The 19964-nt window shown below is 38.2% G+C and overlaps 1 protein-coding gene across 4 annotated transcripts in view; it reads right to left on the reverse strand.

Annotated features, from left to right (window-relative positions):
• LOC113109507 (amyloid-beta A4 precursor protein-binding family B member 1-like) overlaps positions 1-18301 on the reverse strand; it is a 38367-nt gene extending 20066 nt beyond the window's left edge. For 2 of the 4 annotated variants that reach the window (XM_026273065.1, XM_026273063.1), the window contains exons 1-7: positions 18164-18301; positions 6386-7166; positions 2954-3144; positions 2749-2805; positions 2593-2669; positions 2310-2370; positions 2084-2230 (exon numbers count right to left, since the gene is read on the reverse strand). In XM_026273065.1, coding sequence (XP_026128850.1) covers positions 2084-2230; positions 2310-2370; positions 2593-2669; positions 2749-2805; positions 2954-3144; positions 6386-7166; positions 18164-18166 — 1317 coding nt within the window. In that variant the 5' untranslated portion in view covers positions 18167-18301. Of the gene's footprint in view, positions 1-2083; positions 2234-2309; positions 2371-2592; positions 2670-2748; positions 2806-2953; positions 3145-6385; positions 7167-18163 lie in introns of all 4 variants that reach the window. The other 2 variants (XM_026273064.1, XM_026273062.1) reach the window with 1 other exon arrangement.
• Positions 18302-19964: the final 1663 nt, after the last annotated feature.

The following is a 19964-nucleotide window of genomic DNA, read 5'->3' on the forward strand; positions in this document are numbered from 1 at the left end:
GGATCCTTGAGGTCCAGGGAAAAAAAAACTCTCCTGAGCAAATCTGCGCAAGGATCTGTTTCAGTGTAATCGTCCTTGTCGTAGGGCAGGGATTCCCAAAGTGTGGTGCGCGCACCCCCAGGGGTACGCGAGCTGCCACCAGGGGGAGCGCGAGAGGGAAAATTTAATGTTTAAAATTTAAAATTTAATTTTGCGCTGCACTCGAAAAGTTCCAAATGCATCCTCTTTCATTTTATTTCATGTTTGAGCCTATGCTCTTTGCAACTTAGTTATGTTGTGGATCTTGCAATTGTAATTGTAAAGCCTGTGTTATACTTTCCGCATGAGCAATCCAGACGCGGACACGGCCAGCGCATACGCGGACTTCCATTTATACTTCCGAAAGCGCACGCTGATGGTCCGCTCTACAACAAACGTGAACAAACAGCTGCCCAGAATTATTGCACATCTGGCTGTCTTTACATTCTTTTTATTGACGGATTGCACAGGTTCGAGTAGCAATGGGCTTCTTCACAATGCCTCCACATGTGCAATTGTGCTTTTGATGCCTACTGACCACACGCACCTGTCCGAGCGGTCATAAAAAAATGGGGGGCACGCGTTCGTCCTCTCAGAGCCTCCGCACACACTCTCCCATCACGATGATTACGTCACGCCTACCTACCTTTGGGAAAGTTTAACAGAGGTTTTAAGATGCAGTCTGTAAGATGCGCACAGGAGCATGACTTGACGCGCAACATTGCAGAAAATTTGCATTCACAAATAGCCTATGTTGATCCAAATATGGAAAGCACTTTTGAATTTAATAATATGAGATTCTCTCCAGAGATGTTGTGCCACATTTCTTCAATTAAGGATGATTGCTGCATGGTATATGGTGTTCCCATTTGCTTGAACTTCTTCTAATGAGTTGTGGGGCAAACCAAAAATCCTCCTTCACTACTGATACTGCAACTATTCTTTTGTGTTCATTCACTGGCATTCTCCACATTTATTTTTTTTCTACCTTAAAAACAAATTTGTCCATTGATGCTCAATTTTACCGAACTAATGGCTGTTGATGACATTGATTTGAATTGAATTTTGCCAAAGTGGGCGCTTGTATGTCTTAAATGCATAACGTTATGTGAGTAGGTCTGCTCATGTCTGAAAATAATGTATGAAAGAAAAAATAATTTAACATAAAAAACATTAGGCTATAGCTTATATTTCTTAAGTACATTTTTTTATTAATTGAAAACATTTTTTTAATTGTAAAACTGAAAAAAAAAAATGGTGGGCCGCATTTGAATTTGTGACGGGCCGCGGGTTGAGATGATGCTGCTGCTAGCTCCATGGTCATTTAATAGGCCTAGTCTATTGCTGCAATGTTTCTTTTACACGGCTGCAAATAACCGTGCTTTCTGTTACTGAGCCTGTGTCTCTCACTCGTCCTCTTAAAAGTGGAAGCTTGTGCGTAGCTTTGTTGCATTATATTGAAACTTTGTTGATGTTTTTATTGTCATGCGTGTTCCGGTTATTTGCGCATGATTAAACATGACTCTTTATATGGCGATAAAAGAAAGCTTTGTTGCGTTTTTTTTTTAAAGTGGGGATTGGGGGTGCGCTAACCCGGTTGGGACACAGAAGGGGGGCAACAGGAAAAAAAGTTTGGGAACCGCTGTCCTAGGGTATGCCATTAGGGCCAAGGGAGTTGATAGGAAGGCATAGGCGTAAACAAGGATTTTTTTTTTATTAGCACAAGTAGCAAGATTTGGGCATCACCCTTCTTGAACATCAGTGAAAGTTCTGCACCTCGGTTTGAAAAAGATGGTCATAGTCTTCCTGTTGGCAAAGGGACAAATATGCAGAATATGCTGGATAACCAGAGAATGTGCAAGACCTGATGGATTTTTCTGAAGAACAGTGTTAGACCTACATTGCAATTTCTTTTGCAAAAGATAGTTATTTCATTCATATTACGTTTTTGAAATTTAAGCAATGTTATTATATTCTTTGTTCTGAAAACAAAACAAAAAAAGAATTGTTGAAGCACATTCATTCATTCATTCAAATTCTAGTAATTTGCAGACATAAGCCTAACCTCGCCCCAGATGCCAGCGGTGTCATCTAGATTGTGCTTCTGGTAGGACAGCTGTCGGATACAGTTATTAACAGCAACACTACTCCTTCCAGGAGCCATCTCCTCTTCTGAGATCTCCACCCAGCCCAGAGAACGCACTGCGAAGCACTGCTGAACACACGAGAGCAAACCCTGAGCAATCAAGCATCCTGGTGTAGTGTATGTGCTCCGTCACCTGTGTGCTTACCTTCGCCCCCTCATTACTGCTCAAAAAAGTCTGTTCCTCTTCCTCCTCAGACTGAGAAAACCTGCACAACAGGAAGATGACACAGAGAGAAGGATCAATGCTCCTTCTGCTCGAACAATAGAGCCTGGCACTTACAATGCCAAGATCATGGCCTCGATTACTCAGAACTTAAGTTGAACGCAACCTAAGTGACTTTAGATAGTAAGTGTCTGCCCAATTCATAAATTCAATAAAATGTACATGTAGATATGACAGCTTCAGGAGTGTGTAACTGATCTTATACCTGAGATTGATGGAGGCATAACGTAGAGTCGCTCCCTCAAACTCCTTCAGACTTTCATCAGAAGCCACGTCCACCTTCTAAACAATCAATAAAAAGAGCATTAGATGGACTTACAGGAACAGAATGAGATTGTCTGTGACTCCATTATGACCCTACCTGCCAGTGCTCTTCCTCGGTGAATGTGTTTGGGTGAGAAACACTGCTCCATGTCATCTAAATACAAACGTGTTCATGTTTAAAGACATCAGCACTCACATGGGTACAATGACACTGATGTTGGGAAACCTGAGATCTATAATGTTCTACTGATGGTCTATCCTGAACAGCACACAGGTTTGGGTGATGTGTTAGGTGTGTGCACCTGAGGCTGGTCAGCAGGTGTGAGCGCAGGTGAGGTGCTGGCTGCTCTCTCCTCCAGGGGTCCAGGTGGCTCCCACTGCGTGGTCCCTGTGGGGATGTGCCAGTAGTAGGTGCCTGATGTGTCCTGCACCCTCATCCATCCAGCCGGCAGATCCGTGTCTGTTTCAAAAGCACTGCCATCCCAGTAGGACTCTACAGCCAAAAATAAAAGGAGATATCCTTTATCAACATATCAAAATCACTAAGTCACAAGCAAAATGTTAACCATAATTTTACAGCAGAATCTTCAAATCGGGCAACCTTTATCATACCATCTTCTGATTTTTTTAATGATCCTGAAGACATTCAAACTCTAGCACTTTTTTTATTTACATTCTACTTTATTTATCTTATTTTTTATTAAAGGGGTCCTATTACGCTTTTTCAACTTTAGTTAGTCTGTAAAGTTGCTGTTAGAGGGGAAAAACAAGCTCTGCCTGCATTCACAAAGCTCAAAGTCCACCTCAAAAGAAGGTATTTTATTTAACAGAAATCACAAGACATTGTTTACATCAAAAACTGGAACCAAGCCATTCACACAGAATGCATATTTTGCACATTCTCTAGAGGGACACCATTGGACTCAACAAGAAAGATGGATGTTTAGAAAGCCATGTAAAATTTATGTATGCTCAACTTTTTAAAAACACATTTTGAGAATTTATGGTGGTGAGATCTTATAAACCATAACTCCTTCAAAAACAGCCAGAAGTCTTGGAGTTATGATTGATGATCAGCTGACTTTCTCAGACCACATTGCTAAAACTGTCCGATCCTGCAGATTTGTTTTATTCAACATCAAGAAGATTAAGCCCTTTCTTTGGGATCATGCTGCACAACTCCTTGTTCAAGCTCTTGTTCTGTCCAGGCTGGACTATTGCAATGCTCTCTTGGCAGGTCTTCCAGCCAATTCTATCAAACCTTTACAATTAATTCAGAACGCGGCAGCAAGTTTAATTTTTAATGAGCCAAAGAGAATACACATCACATCCCTGTTTATCAATTTGCACTGGCTTCCAATAGCTGCTCGCATAAAATTCAAGGCATTGATGTTTGCCTACAAAACTACCAGTGCCTCTGCACCCATTTACCTAAATGTATTACTTCAGACTTTTGTGACCTCTAGAAGCTTGCGTTGTGAAAATATATCTGTGCTAAACTTATACTTAACCTCCAACTCACACACTGCCGATTATTCAACCTGCCAAAGTGGCTAGTTGTCACTGTGTTACCCGCCACGAGCAAAATCAACCCGCATTTGGCGGGTGTTACGGTCAAGCCCTGGTTCTCAGAAACGGGACCATATCCCTCCCATTTTGTAACCTTAACACTGGTTGTTGTTCCGTAATAGAATTGATTTTTAAATCTTGCTGTTTGTTTTTTAAATCATTAAACAGCCATGCACGATTGGTCACAACAGTACTCTTCATCAAGATATTTTAGAGGTGATTTTACAATATTTTAAATAGTGTGTACGAGACTTTTTTTTATCTCAAAATACCCCACAGATCATTTTTGTGGCAGGTGGTTTTCATACACTGCGGCCACACAACGGTGTTCAAAAACCTTATAAAATGGCACCTTAAGGTCCTCTGACCAAAAACTCTTGACTGTTTCTAGGTCGAGACGCAAACTGTCGGGTGGAGTTGTGCTTCTGCAGAATCAGCCCTGAGGCTCTGGAACAGCTTGTCTTTACACATAAGAACTGCCTCCACTTTGGTGTTCACTTTCTCAAGTCTTCAAGTCTCTTTTAAAGACTCATCTATTCTCCCAGGCTTTTCTGCAAAAGGATGCTCAGTGAAATGTTGTTTGAATGTTGAATGTTATTTAATGTTGAATGTATGCTCTGTGCAGTGTAAGTGATGTTTACATGTTATCTGCTTATGTTTTTTACAATCTGTACAGGTCATTGGTCAACTTGTTGTTTTTAATTGTGATTTAGAAATAAAATTAGCACAAAATTAGAGGGGCAGCACAAAAGTCAGCAGGTCATGATCCAGTTACGCAACAAGCTTCTTAGCGGTGTAATATTAATGTAGTGAAGCTAATAATGTGAAAGTATCAGTCTAGCTGAATTTCGGATCCGAGACAAGTATCAGACCAATCAAACACTGGATTCCCTAATCATTAATATTATACTTGATCTGAATGCACATAATATACCCATGTAAAAATGAAGACACTGTGGCAAGTAGGGCTGTGCGATATGGGAAAAAAAATCTAATTGCGATTTTTTTTTGACAGATATTGCGATTGCGATTTGATTTGCGATTTTACATTTGCAAAGTCAAGCTTCAGCTCAATATTGTCAATAATGTGCAGCACAGTATGAGTATCATTACATTGCTGAAAAAAGAAAAGAAATTCTAACAGTTACACCAAATACATAAAACAATGATCTTTAAAATAATAAAAAAAATTTAACAGTTCTTTACTTTAGAACATCTATTGATGTTTAATCCACATATAAAATTTTAGGGTTTTTAACTACACCTTAAAAAAATGCAGAGCTTGATTTTATCAACATTTATTTTTCAAAGCTTTCAATGCACTCTCATTAAAAAATATTTTTTATAATGTTCATTTGTTCTAACAAATATGTTTTTGCTCAAAACTAACCAAAGTTAAAAATAAACTATTTACTAGAAATTAGTAAATAATTTCTACACAGGAAAGCAAATATTGGTCTCGGCATTTGCTATCAGCCAAAATGATTTTCTAATTATCAGCACATCAGATACAGGTAAATCTAATATTGTGCATCCCTTCTTCAATTTATTCCTCTAATTTCTTTACTTGGTCACAGAAACGGTCTTTAATTAACCTTCATAAAAACTGCAAAAAACCTGATTTGTAATAGATTACTAAATTTACTTACTGTAAATTGTTCATAAACCCATTCTGACGTAAACTTTCAAATTCATGAAAATATTTCTATATTCAAAAGGTTAGTTGGTACAGAAGAAATGTAAATGGTGCATAAAACATGCATTACCATAAGTAATTCATTTGCCCTTGCACTCTTTCAGAATATTTTATTATTATATATTTCTTTGCAGCCGAGTTTATAACTGTAAAAAGCAGCTAAAAACTCTTTGGTGGGGCACACGTTACTGAATATTTATTGTTAGGTATATGGCCTATAAGTTTTTTTTGCATTTATGCAATATACTGGAGACAAACCTGAAACCAGAACCAGAATACCAGAATATTCCACTGCGTTTCTGAATATGCAGTTTGCGTAATTGTAATTCATAGGCGGTGACTGGTTATTGTGAATGAGCGTGCATGAGTGCCCCATTTATAAATTCATTAACATACAGGTTTAACCATAAAATGTGACATTTACTAAGCGTTTGTGAATTTGTTTCGGGAAGGTCTGTTTTTGATCTACCTGGCTCTCCGTCCGGGGTGCTGCTTGCAGTGCTTCCCTGAGACAGAGACATGCAGCTGGACTCCTCGTCGCTGGGAATGACGTTTTTACTGAATAATAAACAAGCATTTCTGCTGCCACCTTCACCTCCTTTCTTCTGAATCTCAGGTGAATCTGCGCCCTCTGCTCCACTGGGATTTAAATGTTCCTCTTCCTCTCTCTCTACTTCCACGTCTCTCGTGTGCTCTTGGTTTTCTTGGTTGTTCTCCATCAGAGTGTTAGAAGAGTAAATCAGAAGAGGTTGATCGTCTGCCCAGCTGTGCTCAGAGCAGAGCGCTTTCAGGGTCTTGTTCTTCTCCTCATGACGCCGCTGTGAGTTCTGGTTTGGGTTTCTGTCAGTAGATTCATTCTTGTTTTCAACCAGGTTCAGATTCTGGTCTTGCTGTTGCTCTGCTAACTTGCATAATTGATTCTGACCTTCCTTCATCCACTTGGCGTTGCTCTCAGAGACTGGAAGGCTGTGCTCATTCTCATGATTTCTGCTCCATTCATCTTCCTGGTGCCGCAGGGACACATCATCATTATCATCTAGTCCTCCCATAATGCCTTTGAGAAGCTGGAGAGAGTTTGTGCTGCCGTTATTAAGTTGACTCTTTAGAGAGAAAGCATCTGACCCACGAGTCTCTGTCGGGTCCAACCTTCTTTCATATGATAAGCAGAGCTGGTCAAGGGTCAAGGAAGGAGGGATGTACGTGTTTTCATTGAGCAGGTCTGATGGGCTCTTCAGGGACATGGCACAGAGCTGTAACATAAATGTACATATAGGAATCACACACTGTAACGACATTAAAAGTATGACATTTCACACAAACACATATACGGTCATAAACATGGGGTCCTATCATACACCCTGCACAATGGGGCTGGATGATTAATCGAATAGTAATCGAAACTGAAATTCATAACCTCTAACCGACTTAATTTCCCCATGTCAGTTATTTCGTTTTTTAATCCTGTTAACACTTCCCCCTAAAAAGCATACTAGCGCATGTGTAGCCAGATGACTCTGCCCCGTCCAGTCAGTGAAATAAAAGCAAAACACGGAGGTGAACGCCGGTTCAACACAAACCGGTGTTATTTCACGTGTTATTAAGCCTTGCCACTTGCAAATGTAACCATTCAAAAGACTTTAAAGCAATCAAACAAGCTGAAAAGCTGAACTGAGCATCTGGTTACTCGTGCTGTGCTCGGTGCGCATGCAGAGAGAGAGAGAGCCGCGTCTCACAGACAGTAACACTGAACTGAGCTATCGCCTTTCAAAATTTCAAACTTTGGGGGGCGCTATCCCCGGCCCCCGGGGGGCTGTCGGCTCAGGGGCGGCGACGTCCGAGAGGGGTCGACGGGCCCCATCAACGACCCGGGTTTCAAGTCCCTAGGCCCCGGCGTTCCCGAGCGGGCCCCAGTCGAACATCCAACCACTCCCTCTACGGCAGCCTTAATTTGTGAAGGAGGGAAGTGAGTGTTGTGTCAGACGGGGTGTCGGCTTCCACGTGCTGGGAGCATGGCCACCCCAGGCAGCAGCGGGAGTTTTAATTCTCTGACAAGGCGTCATGGTGTAAAGATAGACTCAGTCGCTGGTGTGGAGGAATGCAGTTTAGCGGTGGGTGAAGCGGTCGGACACGAGAATATTGTATCAGCCTCCCGTATGAACAGCGCTGTTGTTGTATTTATGAAAACAGTGGATTTAGCCAATCAGTTAGTAGAAAACGGTATAGTAATTAATGGTATTTTTATACCAGTGCTTCCCTTGTCTACACCTTCTAAAAAGGTGACGTTATCAAATGTGCCCCCATTTATTCCAAATGAAGTGTTGATTGGATTACTTGCTCGTTATGGCAAAACAGTTTCACCTATAAAGATGATTCCGATTGGCACCAAGTCTCCTCTTTTGAAACATGTAGTGTCATTTAGACGTTATGTTTATATGATCCTGCAAGATAATATTGATGAACTGGATTTGTCCTTAAGTTTTCGACATGAGGAATTTAATTACGTCATTTTTGCCACTACAAATAACATGAAGTGTTTTAATTGCGGCATTTTTGGGCATATGGTCCGTGCGTGTCCAGGTAGACAGGATAAGTCAAATGAGAGACCTTCACATGTTTTAAAGGACGGGAACATGGTAAATGAAAATGTAAATCGGAATGCCGCTGTGTTAGTCGCGGATGCTGAGGTGCCTGGACCGAGTTCAGTGCAGACAGCGGTGACGGCGGCTGTCACATTAACAGTGGACGAGGAGCGGGCAGTTAGTTCTGAGGAAGATGATGGGATGATGGTTACTGTGGGTGAAGATAAGGAGGTGGAGAATAGAGGCTGTGTTGTGGACACCGTAGACAAACCTCCTGTTATTCTTGAAAGTGTGACGGAGACCGAGTTAGACGATTGTGCTTTTAAAACGCCACTGAAGCGAAGGCTAGAACAGCGTCCTTCTGATCAGCAAGCGAAAAAAGGGTTAGTTTGCGATGTAAGTCAAACGGACACAGAAAGTGAAAGTGATTTCTCGGAATGTAGTGTGGAGTGCAGTGTTCCGCTAAGTGGCTTTTCCAATAAAAGTTATAGTTCAGATGACATTAAATCTTTTTTGAAAGCAACTAAGAATGCGAGAAAAGTTCGTATTGAAGAGCATTTTCCAGATGTGTTGCAGTTCATTGAAAAAGCAAAAATATATAGGAGTGAAGGTTGTTTTAACAACCAAGAAATATATCGTCTGAAGAAAATACTTGCCAAGCTTAATGCCCAACCAGAGTCCAATAGTTGTAATGAAAAATGAAAAGTACATTTATGGGGGTTTGTGTTTCAGTCTAATTACTTTTTTTCTTTCCTCATTTATGGGAGAAATATGTATTGCTTCTCTGAATATGAATGGGGCAAGAGAAGGGAAAAAGCGGTTTCATCTTTTTGAAACAATTAGACAGAAAAATGTGCATGTTTTATTTGCTCAAGAGACTCATAGTGATGAGATAAATGAGAGTGATTGGGCAAGAGAGTTTGATGGATTGACTATTTTAAGTCATTTGAGTTCAACCAGTGGAGGGGTTGCTATTTTATTTTCAAATAGTTTTATTCCTTGTTCATATCAAGTAGAAGAGGTTTTAAAGGGTAGACTGCTAAAAGTCAGAGCCCAGTTTGAGAATTGTTTTTTTGTATTTATTTCTGTGTATGTTCCTACCAGAGCAATTGAAAGAATGTGTTTTTTAGACACTTTGAGTCATGTATTAGCTAATTGTAACACAGAGGATGTTTTAATTTTGGGGGGGGATTTTAATTGCACGGAAAACTTCACAGATAGAAATCATGTAGAGCCTCATATGCCATCACGAAAGAGACTCATTGAATTGATGAAGTCTAATGAGATTGTTGATGTGTGGAAAAATTTTCATTCTACCCAAAAGCAGTATACTTGGACACACGTTCGAGATAATCTGGTATCTCTAGCGAGGTTGGATAGATTCTATGGATATAAACACCAACTTAATCTTTTTAGGGGATGTTCTATTATCCCAGTTGGTTTTTCTGACCATAGTCTAGTAAAATGTGATGTGACAGTGGGGTCTATTAAGCCAAAAAGTGCTTATTGGCACTTGAATAAAAATCTGTTATGTGATCTTTTTTTTTTAAAGGTATTTTTAAAGATTTCTGGATTGATTTCAGATCAAAAAAACCTTCCTTTCAATCTGTACAGCAGTGGTGGGATTTTGCAAAAACCCAAGTGAGACAGTTATGCCAGCATTACACCTTTAATGCCACACGTGAAAGAAAAGGTGCAATTGAAATGTTAGAAAAAGAACTAAATGAGTTACAAGAACTTGCTGACGTCACTGGAGAGTTGACTGCTATCAAGAGTTTTAAAGAGAAAAAGAATGTTTTAAATGACTTGTTAGATGTAACTGCACAAGGAGCTCTCGTCAGGTCAAGATTTCAGAATATTGAGTTGATGGATGCACCTTCTAAGTTCTTCTTCAATTTAGAAAAGAAAAATGGGCAAAAAAGGCTTATACATACTTTACGTTCCGACACCGGAGATGTGTTGTCAGATCCTATTGAAATCAGAAACCGGGCAGTTAGTTTTTATGGAAAATTATATGAGAGTGACTTAATACTTGATGAAATGCAGGATGAGAATTTTTTTGAAAATCTGCCTCAAGTATCTGAAGAAGTAAATGTTGAACTTAGTAAAGCTGTCACTTTAGAGGAACTAGAAAAGGCGCTTCAAAGTATGGAAGGTGGTAAAGTACCTGGAATAGACGGGCTACCAGTAGAATTCTATAAGGCGTTTTGGACAGAGGTAAGCCCAGATTTATTGCACGTAATAAATGATAGTTTGGTCAATGGACAACTACCTTTAAGTTGTAGAAGAAGTATTCTCACATTATTGCCAAAGAAAGGTGATCTAAATGAGATAAAAAATTGGAGACCTGTGAGCTTGTTATGTACAGATTATAAATTACTTTCCAAAGTTTTGGCTAGTAGATTAAGTGAAGTTATAAGTCAAATTATTCATCCTGATCAGACGTACTGTGTTCCAGGGAGACAAATTTTTCAAAATATTTCCTTTATTAGGGATATTTTAGATATAGGTAAAAACCTAAAACTTAACTTTGGCCTTGTGTCCATCGACCAAGAAAAAGCATTTGACAGAGTGGAACACTTGTACTTATGGAATGTTTTAACAGCTTTTGGTTTTAGTAATGATTTTATTTCTTTGATAAAAGTGTTGTACAATGATGTTGAAAGTATTCTAAAAATTAATGGAAATTTGTGTGCCCCTTTTAAAGTGTTGAGAGGTATCAGGCAAGGCTGTGCTTTGTCTGGAATGCTGTATACTTTGGCTATAGAGCCCCTCTTAAATAAATTAAGAGCACAAGTGTCTGGAGTACATGTCCCATGTTGTAAAAATTATTTTAAGTTATCAGCATATGCTGATGACGTTGCTATTTTAGTTAATGGACAGAGAGATGTAAATGTGCTGTTGGAAATCCTGAAAAAGTTTCAAAATATTTCTGCTACCAAAGTAAATTGGTCCAAGAGTAAAGCAATATTGGTTGGAAGCTGGGTCAATATGGAACCAAAACTTCCAGAAGGTTTATCCTGGACCAAGGAAGGTTTACAATATTTGGGAGTGTTTTTAGGGGATGAAATGTTTATGAAAAAGAATTTTGAAGGGATTGTGGAGAAGTTTAAAGGTCGCCTTAATAAATGGAAATTTTTGCTCCCTAAAACGTCCTATAAAGGTCGAGTATTGATCATAAACAATTTAATTGCATCTGCTCTATGGCATCGTTTTAATTGTGTGGATCCTCCACGAGATTTACTGCCAAGATTACAATCTATTTTAGTTGATTTTTTTTGGGATAGGATGCATTGGGTGCCGAAATCCGTTCTATATTTACCCAAAGAAGAAGGAGGACATGGTTTAATGCACATACAAAGCAGAATAGCAGCCTTTAGACTTCAGTTTGCTCAAAGGTTGTTGACTGGACCAGTGGACTCAAACTGGAAACAAGCTGCTTGTGTTATTTTGCGAGATTTCAGAGGTCTAAACTTTGAGAGATCTTTGTTCTGGTTAAATCCGCATAAGATGGACTTGTCTAAGTTGCCAATTTTTTATCGGAACCTATTTAAAGTTTGGACTTTGTTCAAGGTGCAGAGACCCAGCTCTGTGACTTCTCTTCATTGGCTGCTAGAAGAACCTCTGGTTTATGGATCGCGCTTGGACATATCAGATGAAAAAATACTCCCTGGAATTTGTGATATTCTTCTTAATGCTGGAGTTTTAACACTTGGACATTTATTTAAACTGGCTGGACTGGACTTTGAGAATGTTGATGCAGTCGTCAGACATTTGGGGTTAAAATCGAAACGCATAACAGCCAAATTACTTGAAAAATGGAAGTTAGCACTTACGTCGGAAGAAGTTAAACTGTTGGAAGATTATTCTGAAGGGTCAATTACTCCAGATTGTAATGACCCTTTTCCTGATTTGTATCTGTTGACTGATTTTGAAGAATGCGAAGGTGTTTTCTTAAAACCCAGTTTGATGATGTTAAATGGTCCTAATCCAGTGTCTGGAAAAATGTACTACAAAAACTGTGTCAAAACTCTGAATAAGAAGTTTTTGCATAAAAGAATTGATACGCCTTGGCGTTCTGCCCTCCATCTAGGGGAGGATGTCAAGCCAGAATGGCGAGCATTATATAAATCACCTGTGTCAAAAAAAGTTGGTGACTTACAATGGAGGATCCTTCATGGAGCGATTGCTGTGAACGCTTTTGTTTCAGTTATAAACCATGATACTAGCGATGAATGCCCTTTTTGTTTTCAAAAGGAGAACATTTTTCATGCTTTTGTGCATTGTATCAGGCTTGTACCATTGTTTCAGGTTTTAGAGAATTTATTTAGTCGCTTTGACGAGATTTTTTCTATGGAAATGTTTATTTGTGGATTTAAATACATCCGGAGACGCCGAGTTTGTTGTCAATTACTGAACTTTTTATTGGGTCAAGCGAAGAAGGCAATATATGACACTAGAAAAATAAGAATTGAACGTAACTCAAGTGTTAATTTGCAAATTGTGTTTCTTAACCTAGTAAAATCCAGAATTTTAATAGATTTTCGGTATTATAATGCTATGGGGGATCTTATGTCTTTTGAATTGATTTGGTGTTATAAGGGGGCTCTGTGTGAAATAATTAATGAGAGTTTACAGTTTGCATGTATCTTGGAATGAGTTTTTTTATGGATTTTTTTTTGTATATTTGATATATTTGAATGTGTATGTATTTTGTACTCCTGTAGGTAGGAACTGATTGTATTAGTTTAGGGTAGTTGTAATAAAGGTGTGTTAAAATTCATTCTCTCTCTCTCTCTCTCACTGGCCCGTACAGTTAATGAATAACGGATCAACTACGACAGCCTACATTGCACATCCTGCGATGTGACTATCGTGGATTCGTACATCGCGATATCGATGCTTAAACGTCACAACGCATGTGCATACCAGACACACTGGGAAGGAACTTTTAGATGCACCGCAAGGCTGAGGCACTGCCATCATCAATTAAAAAGAGAAGGTGTGGGTACAAGGCTGAAAGGTGTTGAGGGGGATACAGAGAGGGCTTTTTGTGACCTTTTCAAAACATCCTTCTCAATCGGACATGGAGGGGAATACGATGTCAAATGACACAGGCTCACGGAGACTCACGAGAAACGTGTCCAACAGAAAGAGACATCCAAATCTATGGATGCTTTCCTCCGACCTAAATACAACTTTCTAGCTGACAAATTGACTGCTGCAGAGGTGACGAGTGTGTATCATGCTACATCATATTGAGCAGGAGATTGTGGCAAAAAGCTATCCCCAACGATTTATCTGGACTCGGACATTGTCAAGAGGACGGCCTGTGGTCGGACGAAGGCAGAAGCCATTGTCATTGATGTGCTTGCCCCTAACTCCATCAATGATTGCGTTAGCTAGCTAATGTTAGCTAATTATCTTCTTCTTCCGCTATGTTAAAAGTCAACTTTTCCTTCAGTTCACAGAAATTGCATAAGTAGCTAACGTTAGCTAACAATGCTGCTCATCCGTGCCATCGTGAAACCAAGCTCTGTGTATCCTTACATGACTGTGAGCAACATTTTATTATTCGTTATCTCCCAAACTAAACAAACAAAAGCAACTATAATTTTTGAAAAGGTATAAATATTTCTATAGATAATATTTATATAAACTCAATAATGATCAAAACAGTAAAGAAGTATCTTGTATTTTTTTTTATAATTATCTGTTTTAGAGAATCTCTTAAGTTCATCCCATCTGTGTGTGTGTCTCTACAGCCCACACACCATTCTTCTCAGTGTCTTCAGATGCCTCCAATCACGGGACCACCAAGCTCTTCCCATTGTCAGTGTGTTACTGGATGACAGACTTGGGACTACAGACCAAGGTCCTTGATTTCTACGATGACAGTGATGAAACATCTGCCACGATCCACACCAGATAGTCCCCAAGCTGGAGGAAAGCGGACTAGGACTAGACATGATATCTGCATGTTCCGCTGACAATGCTAGTCTGAATTACGGGAGATACAACTCTGTTGTAATTTTGAAAGCAAACTGTGTGGCCCACATCGTTCACAACAGTGCAAAACACGCAGGAGATCAGCTAAATATCGACATCGAAAATGTCGTCAACAAGACCTTTAGCTGCTATTCCTCATCTGCCAAACGCATTGAGGAACTTAAGTCAATTCACACCTTTGTGGAGATAGAGTACCAGTCCCTGCTTAGCCATGTGTCTACAAGATGGCTGAGCTTGTGAAGAGGCTTGACAGCTTGGCTCCTATCAAGACCTACTTTCTCTCATTGGGAGAAAAATATTGCATATGCGACTAAATTTGACTCTGGGCGACTAAATTACGTCAATTGTTAGACAATGGCTAAGAAATTCTTAGATTTTTCTTTGCTAGTGTGTTTAACCTCTTAGTCTGCACCCTAACGCCCTCGTCCTCAAAGCCTCTCACCCTCGCACGTGTCAGTGTTTATGAATAGATTAAATGAAACGGGACAAATTTAATCTTGACAAACTATGTATCATTATAAAGATCTAAGCCTCAAGCATCGATGACAGATCGCTGTTTTTCAATGGAAAGCTTATAAAGACTGTATTTGCTACATTTGTGTAAGCAGTACACATACAAACAAGAGCAATGGAAATGCTGTACATACCAGATCCGTCATAATAACGAGTCAAACACATCCAGAGCTGTAAATCCCCGTTTAGTTAGAAAGGTAAGGGTTCACTGAACGACATCTCATGAAGCACGTTTAGTCCAACGAAGCAATCACGTTGTAATATGGATCATAATTCCTTTGTTTACGTTTCATTTCTTCAGCGACAGAACTGTTTGCGTCTGTTATGGAATAACTCACGGTCGGAAACTGCGTCTTGGTAGTAAAAACACGGCATGGTTTTGCAGCGTACAGTGTCACAAACAGAATGAGGCGATCCACCGGAAAAAAGAATGAATGAAAAATAGGCGGAAGATAGTTTATTTGAATTTGTCGCTCTCTCCTGGAGCATGTGACGCACTCTGACGCACCTGTTAGCTGATGGAGGCGGAGCTTACAGCGATCGTCTTTCTCTATGTTTCTTTTATTTTTCAACAGTTTTTATAAATGTGAGAGTGTGTTTTATGTTGAATGTATCTGCATGATTACCATCTGTTTGAGTGCAAATCAGCTTGCTATTATTGCATGATCACGGCTATCAAAGTGAACACGTCTTTATGAATAGAGTGAGTGGATTATTTACTTTGGCACATTTGTGTTATTAACATCTGTATAAGTGGCCATCAGCACATCAGCACTTATTTGCATCGTAATTCATTGTAAATGCTGCATTTCTAATAATCTCAGGATTTTCTGTTGTACCGGATCTGACCCGAATCAGACTAATTAAAGAGTCGATCAGGACTGTGGTTGAAACACGAGCCGAATTCCTCAGGAAGTCATAAAACATTCTGTGCCACAAGTCCCAACCAAGATTACCAACCAACCAACTTTCTCACAACAGCTTTCAACATTAACACCATTAGAACAATTATTGACGATTTCAATTCTAAGAAGGGATTGTCAAATTTGGCGCAATTAAAGGTGCTGTAGGGAACTTTTGTAAAAAAATATTTTTTACATTTTTATTAAACCTGTCATTATGTCCTGACAGTAGAATATGAGAATATGAAAAAAATCAAGCTCCTCTGGCTCCTCCCAGTGTCCTATTGCCATTTGCAGAAACTCCATCGCTCCCGGTAAAAAACAACCAATCAGAGCTGCGGTCCGTAACTTTGTTTGTGTTCAAAATGTAAAAAAATTTATATAATAAGCGAGTACACCATGAATCCATTTTCCAAACCGTGTTTTTGGCTTGTCCTGAATCACTAGGGTGCACCTATAATAAGTGTTTATATTCTGACTATTTTAGATTGCTTCGGGGGCACCGCGGCGGAGTAACCCAGTACCTTTGGATTCTTCATAGACATAAACAGAGAGAAGTAGTTCCGGCTACAATGTTCTTCCGCAAGACGCAAGCAGTTCTGTTTATTAACCGCTAGAGCGGCAAAAGCTCCCTCCTGCAGCTTTAATTGCAATGCCATTCTTTATACTTATTTACAATTGTGTTTAAAGTTTTTCTACAAGTTATATAATTATGAAAAACAGTAAACAAGTTTCACCCAAATTTAATTTGTCTTTTAATTTATGAAATTTAAACATTTTATTTTTGGAAAATAAAAGGGATTTGCTATTAAAATTAAAACATGGAAGAAATATTGTGATTTATTTATTTAAAAAATAATTTTTTAGTAATAGTAGTAACAATAGTAATATTTCTAGCACAATGCCTTTACGTACAAATTAACTTTTAGGTCTAATGAATGCATATTTGTCATTTTAACTGAACTATATTTTTGGTCATCGAGGGTTTCTGTAAAAAAAGATATGCTAATTTGATATGCTAATTTGTTTAAATTAATACCTACGTCATCACCATCACAAAAATTTACTTTTTTTTTTTTACATTGAAACTTGAAAAAAATTAATAAATAATAGACCAACCTACCGACCCTTTTTTTTAAAAACAATAACTGTAACTGCAAACCAAAATATTTTTAAGGATGGCCTTATTTTGATTTCATATGGAAATATATGCGTGGATTGATGCTCTCGGTTTTATTAATTAGTGGTTAATTAGAAATAATAATTGTTTTATATATACCTTTTACAAAGAGCTTGTTGGGCTTTTAATTACCTACACGGTGGTGTTTGAATAATGCAAATAGACCAAGAAATGAGGAAGTAATTCCTTAACTTTCTTTTCTTAATTATCCAATTTTAATCATTTAAAAAACATTTTTAAAGTATTTTTATTATCTATCATATGGTTATGATTATATATGAATTTTCTTGTATTGATTTTTTTCTCACATACCTATACAGTGCGGTTAGGCATAAATGTAGAGATTAAGGCAGAAATTAAATGTTGATAAATTCACATTGAAGTAGACTTTGTTATTGCACAATCAACCCTGGATCTTATGTGCTGAGAAATATTAGTTAATTAAGTTAAGTTCATATAACGTGCCTATATCATCTGAATTATCTGAACTGATTTATGATATAGGACTATTCGATGAAATGGTCATTAAAATGGTCATTTTTTTTTTTTTTTTTTTTTAAAGCGCTATACAAATAAACTTGAATTTAAAAAAAATAAACAGGCTTAATTCAGGATTCATAAATATTTATACTGCTACTACTAGCTAATTATAAAGAGAGGTTAACGTTTAACAAATGCATTTGATTTAAACAGTAGTTTAATAATTTTTTTATTTGTTACTTTATTCACGTCTGACTAATTAACTTAAATGCATTTTAAATAAAGCCGTTTTCTTATGTATTTGATCAAACGGTGATTTAATAAATAAAACACAACTTTATTCATGCCTTATTCATAACTCCTGAATTACAATTATTATTATATCATTATAACAAACATAACATTTAACATCTAACACTGAGGCTAAACAGGACTTTAATAGTAAATAGTAGATGTCTGTCTCTCCCCGTTGGTCTGTTTATTTGTCGTTCACTCAATCACATTCACACATTCATCGCGCAATATATGCAATAAACTCCTCGTTACACGGAGGGCTCATTGTGCATAATAAAACATTCACTCACCATTAATTAGATCCTCTCAGAAATGTCGATCTGCGTCGATATTTCGGAAATCTTCAGAGACCCTCTAGAGCATCACCGTTACACAGCTAATGCTGCTATAGCTAGCCCACGCAACGCACTACGTCACAATGACGTAGACAGGATGATGCTGTCTTATTGGTCGCGAATATCCAAAACTATGGGATTAGAATCCCGCCAAATGTATTGCAGTCACAGATAAAATAATAAGCAAAGATCAAATATTTAAAATAATAATGCACAAAACCGAAAAACAAATGCAGTTTTTTTTTTAAATAACAAACAGCACAGTCATGGATCAAAAAACAATAAGTGTAAATAAAAAATGTAAACGCATTTAAAATTATATTGCACAAAACAGAAACATGAATAAAAAAAAAATTCCAAATCTCAAACAAAATCAGGTTCCCTGCTCATGTTATTTTTTTTGTGTGCTTGTGGTTTTTTCCCGTTTGCTCTTGTTTCCACATCCTGCGCTTGCATTTCTATAAGTTGAAGTTTGAGTTTCATGTAAATCAGGGCTGGCTTCAGCATCACCATTGGCCCACAACAGAGCTGGCCCTAGACCTTTGGGGGCCCTAAGCAAAATTGGTTGGAGGCCCCTTTGACCATTTTAAGTAAGGCCTACAGAAATTAATGACTACCTTGTAACTATACTGTACATATTATATCTACTATGTTATTTTTAAAATTTTTAGTCTATTAAATTATGTTTTAATTATTCTATGTATGCTGTATGTTAATTATCTTTTTACGCTGCTGGCCCTGAGTAAGTATTTCGTTCTTATGTGGCAACATGTACAGAATGACAATAAAAGACCTTGAGTTCTTGAGTTGAGTTCCATGTTTGATGTCTAACAGGAAAATTATGTTAGCCCTTTAGTGTAGGAGCCAAACTGGGTTTATATTGTTCTTTTAAATGCTTTAACATCACAGCAAATATATAATACTAAACCAATTTTATGCATCATGTTATTAGCATTTATTACATGGCTTGGTTGAATCCCAATGTAGAATGCGGTTTGTTATTTCTTGATAACAGACCGCTGCGAAGTAGAACACACCATTGCCATAAACAGAGCGTTGCTATGGACGCGGAGCGGACAATTTTCTTTAACATGGAGTCACAGTGTGCAGCGCTGCGCTGCTCAAGTGCGCATTTGCACTCAATTGCAAGGGTCGCTTAGTGGCTTGGCAGAGCAGATCTACTGGAGGGGCATTGGATCATCGGCGGGGGGGCACTGTCATTTGATAAAAAAAATGTTGACGCATTGGTAACATCATAGTAGCATGGAAATCCAGACCTAAATCTGGAAGATCTATATAGCATGACAATGAACGAGTTGGACTTGGGTTTTTATCTAAAAGAGGAACAGCAGCGCTGAAATTTGCTGTTTTGCCGACCGGATAAGGCAAGACTCAATTAGCTCCAATGATCTATCTATATAGAATGTCATTATATATTTTTTATATTATTTTTACCTGTCTTGATTCCTAATACACAACAGATGACGATTGTTAGGCTAAACGGTCAGAATACGGTTCCATATAAGGTTAGTATAGCCTAGTTCAGCACTTTGCGAATGGACAGTGACTCAAGCAGCACGTAGTAGCGTTCTACGAGTTCAGTAGCCTACTTTTTTTGTGAAAATTTATATTTTTGGGAAACGCGCGAGGAATTGCGGCTAACGTTCATAACTTGCACGTAGAGAGCGCTTTTAAGAGCTATAATAATAATATAAATATAATATAGGCTTAAAAAAATAACATAAAATAGGCCTAC

Source organism: Carassius auratus, chromosome 10, assembly GCF_003368295.1.
Source record: "Carassius auratus strain Wakin chromosome 10, ASM336829v1, whole genome shotgun sequence".
NCBI lineage: Eukaryota > Metazoa > Chordata > Actinopteri > Cypriniformes > Cyprinidae > Carassius > Carassius auratus.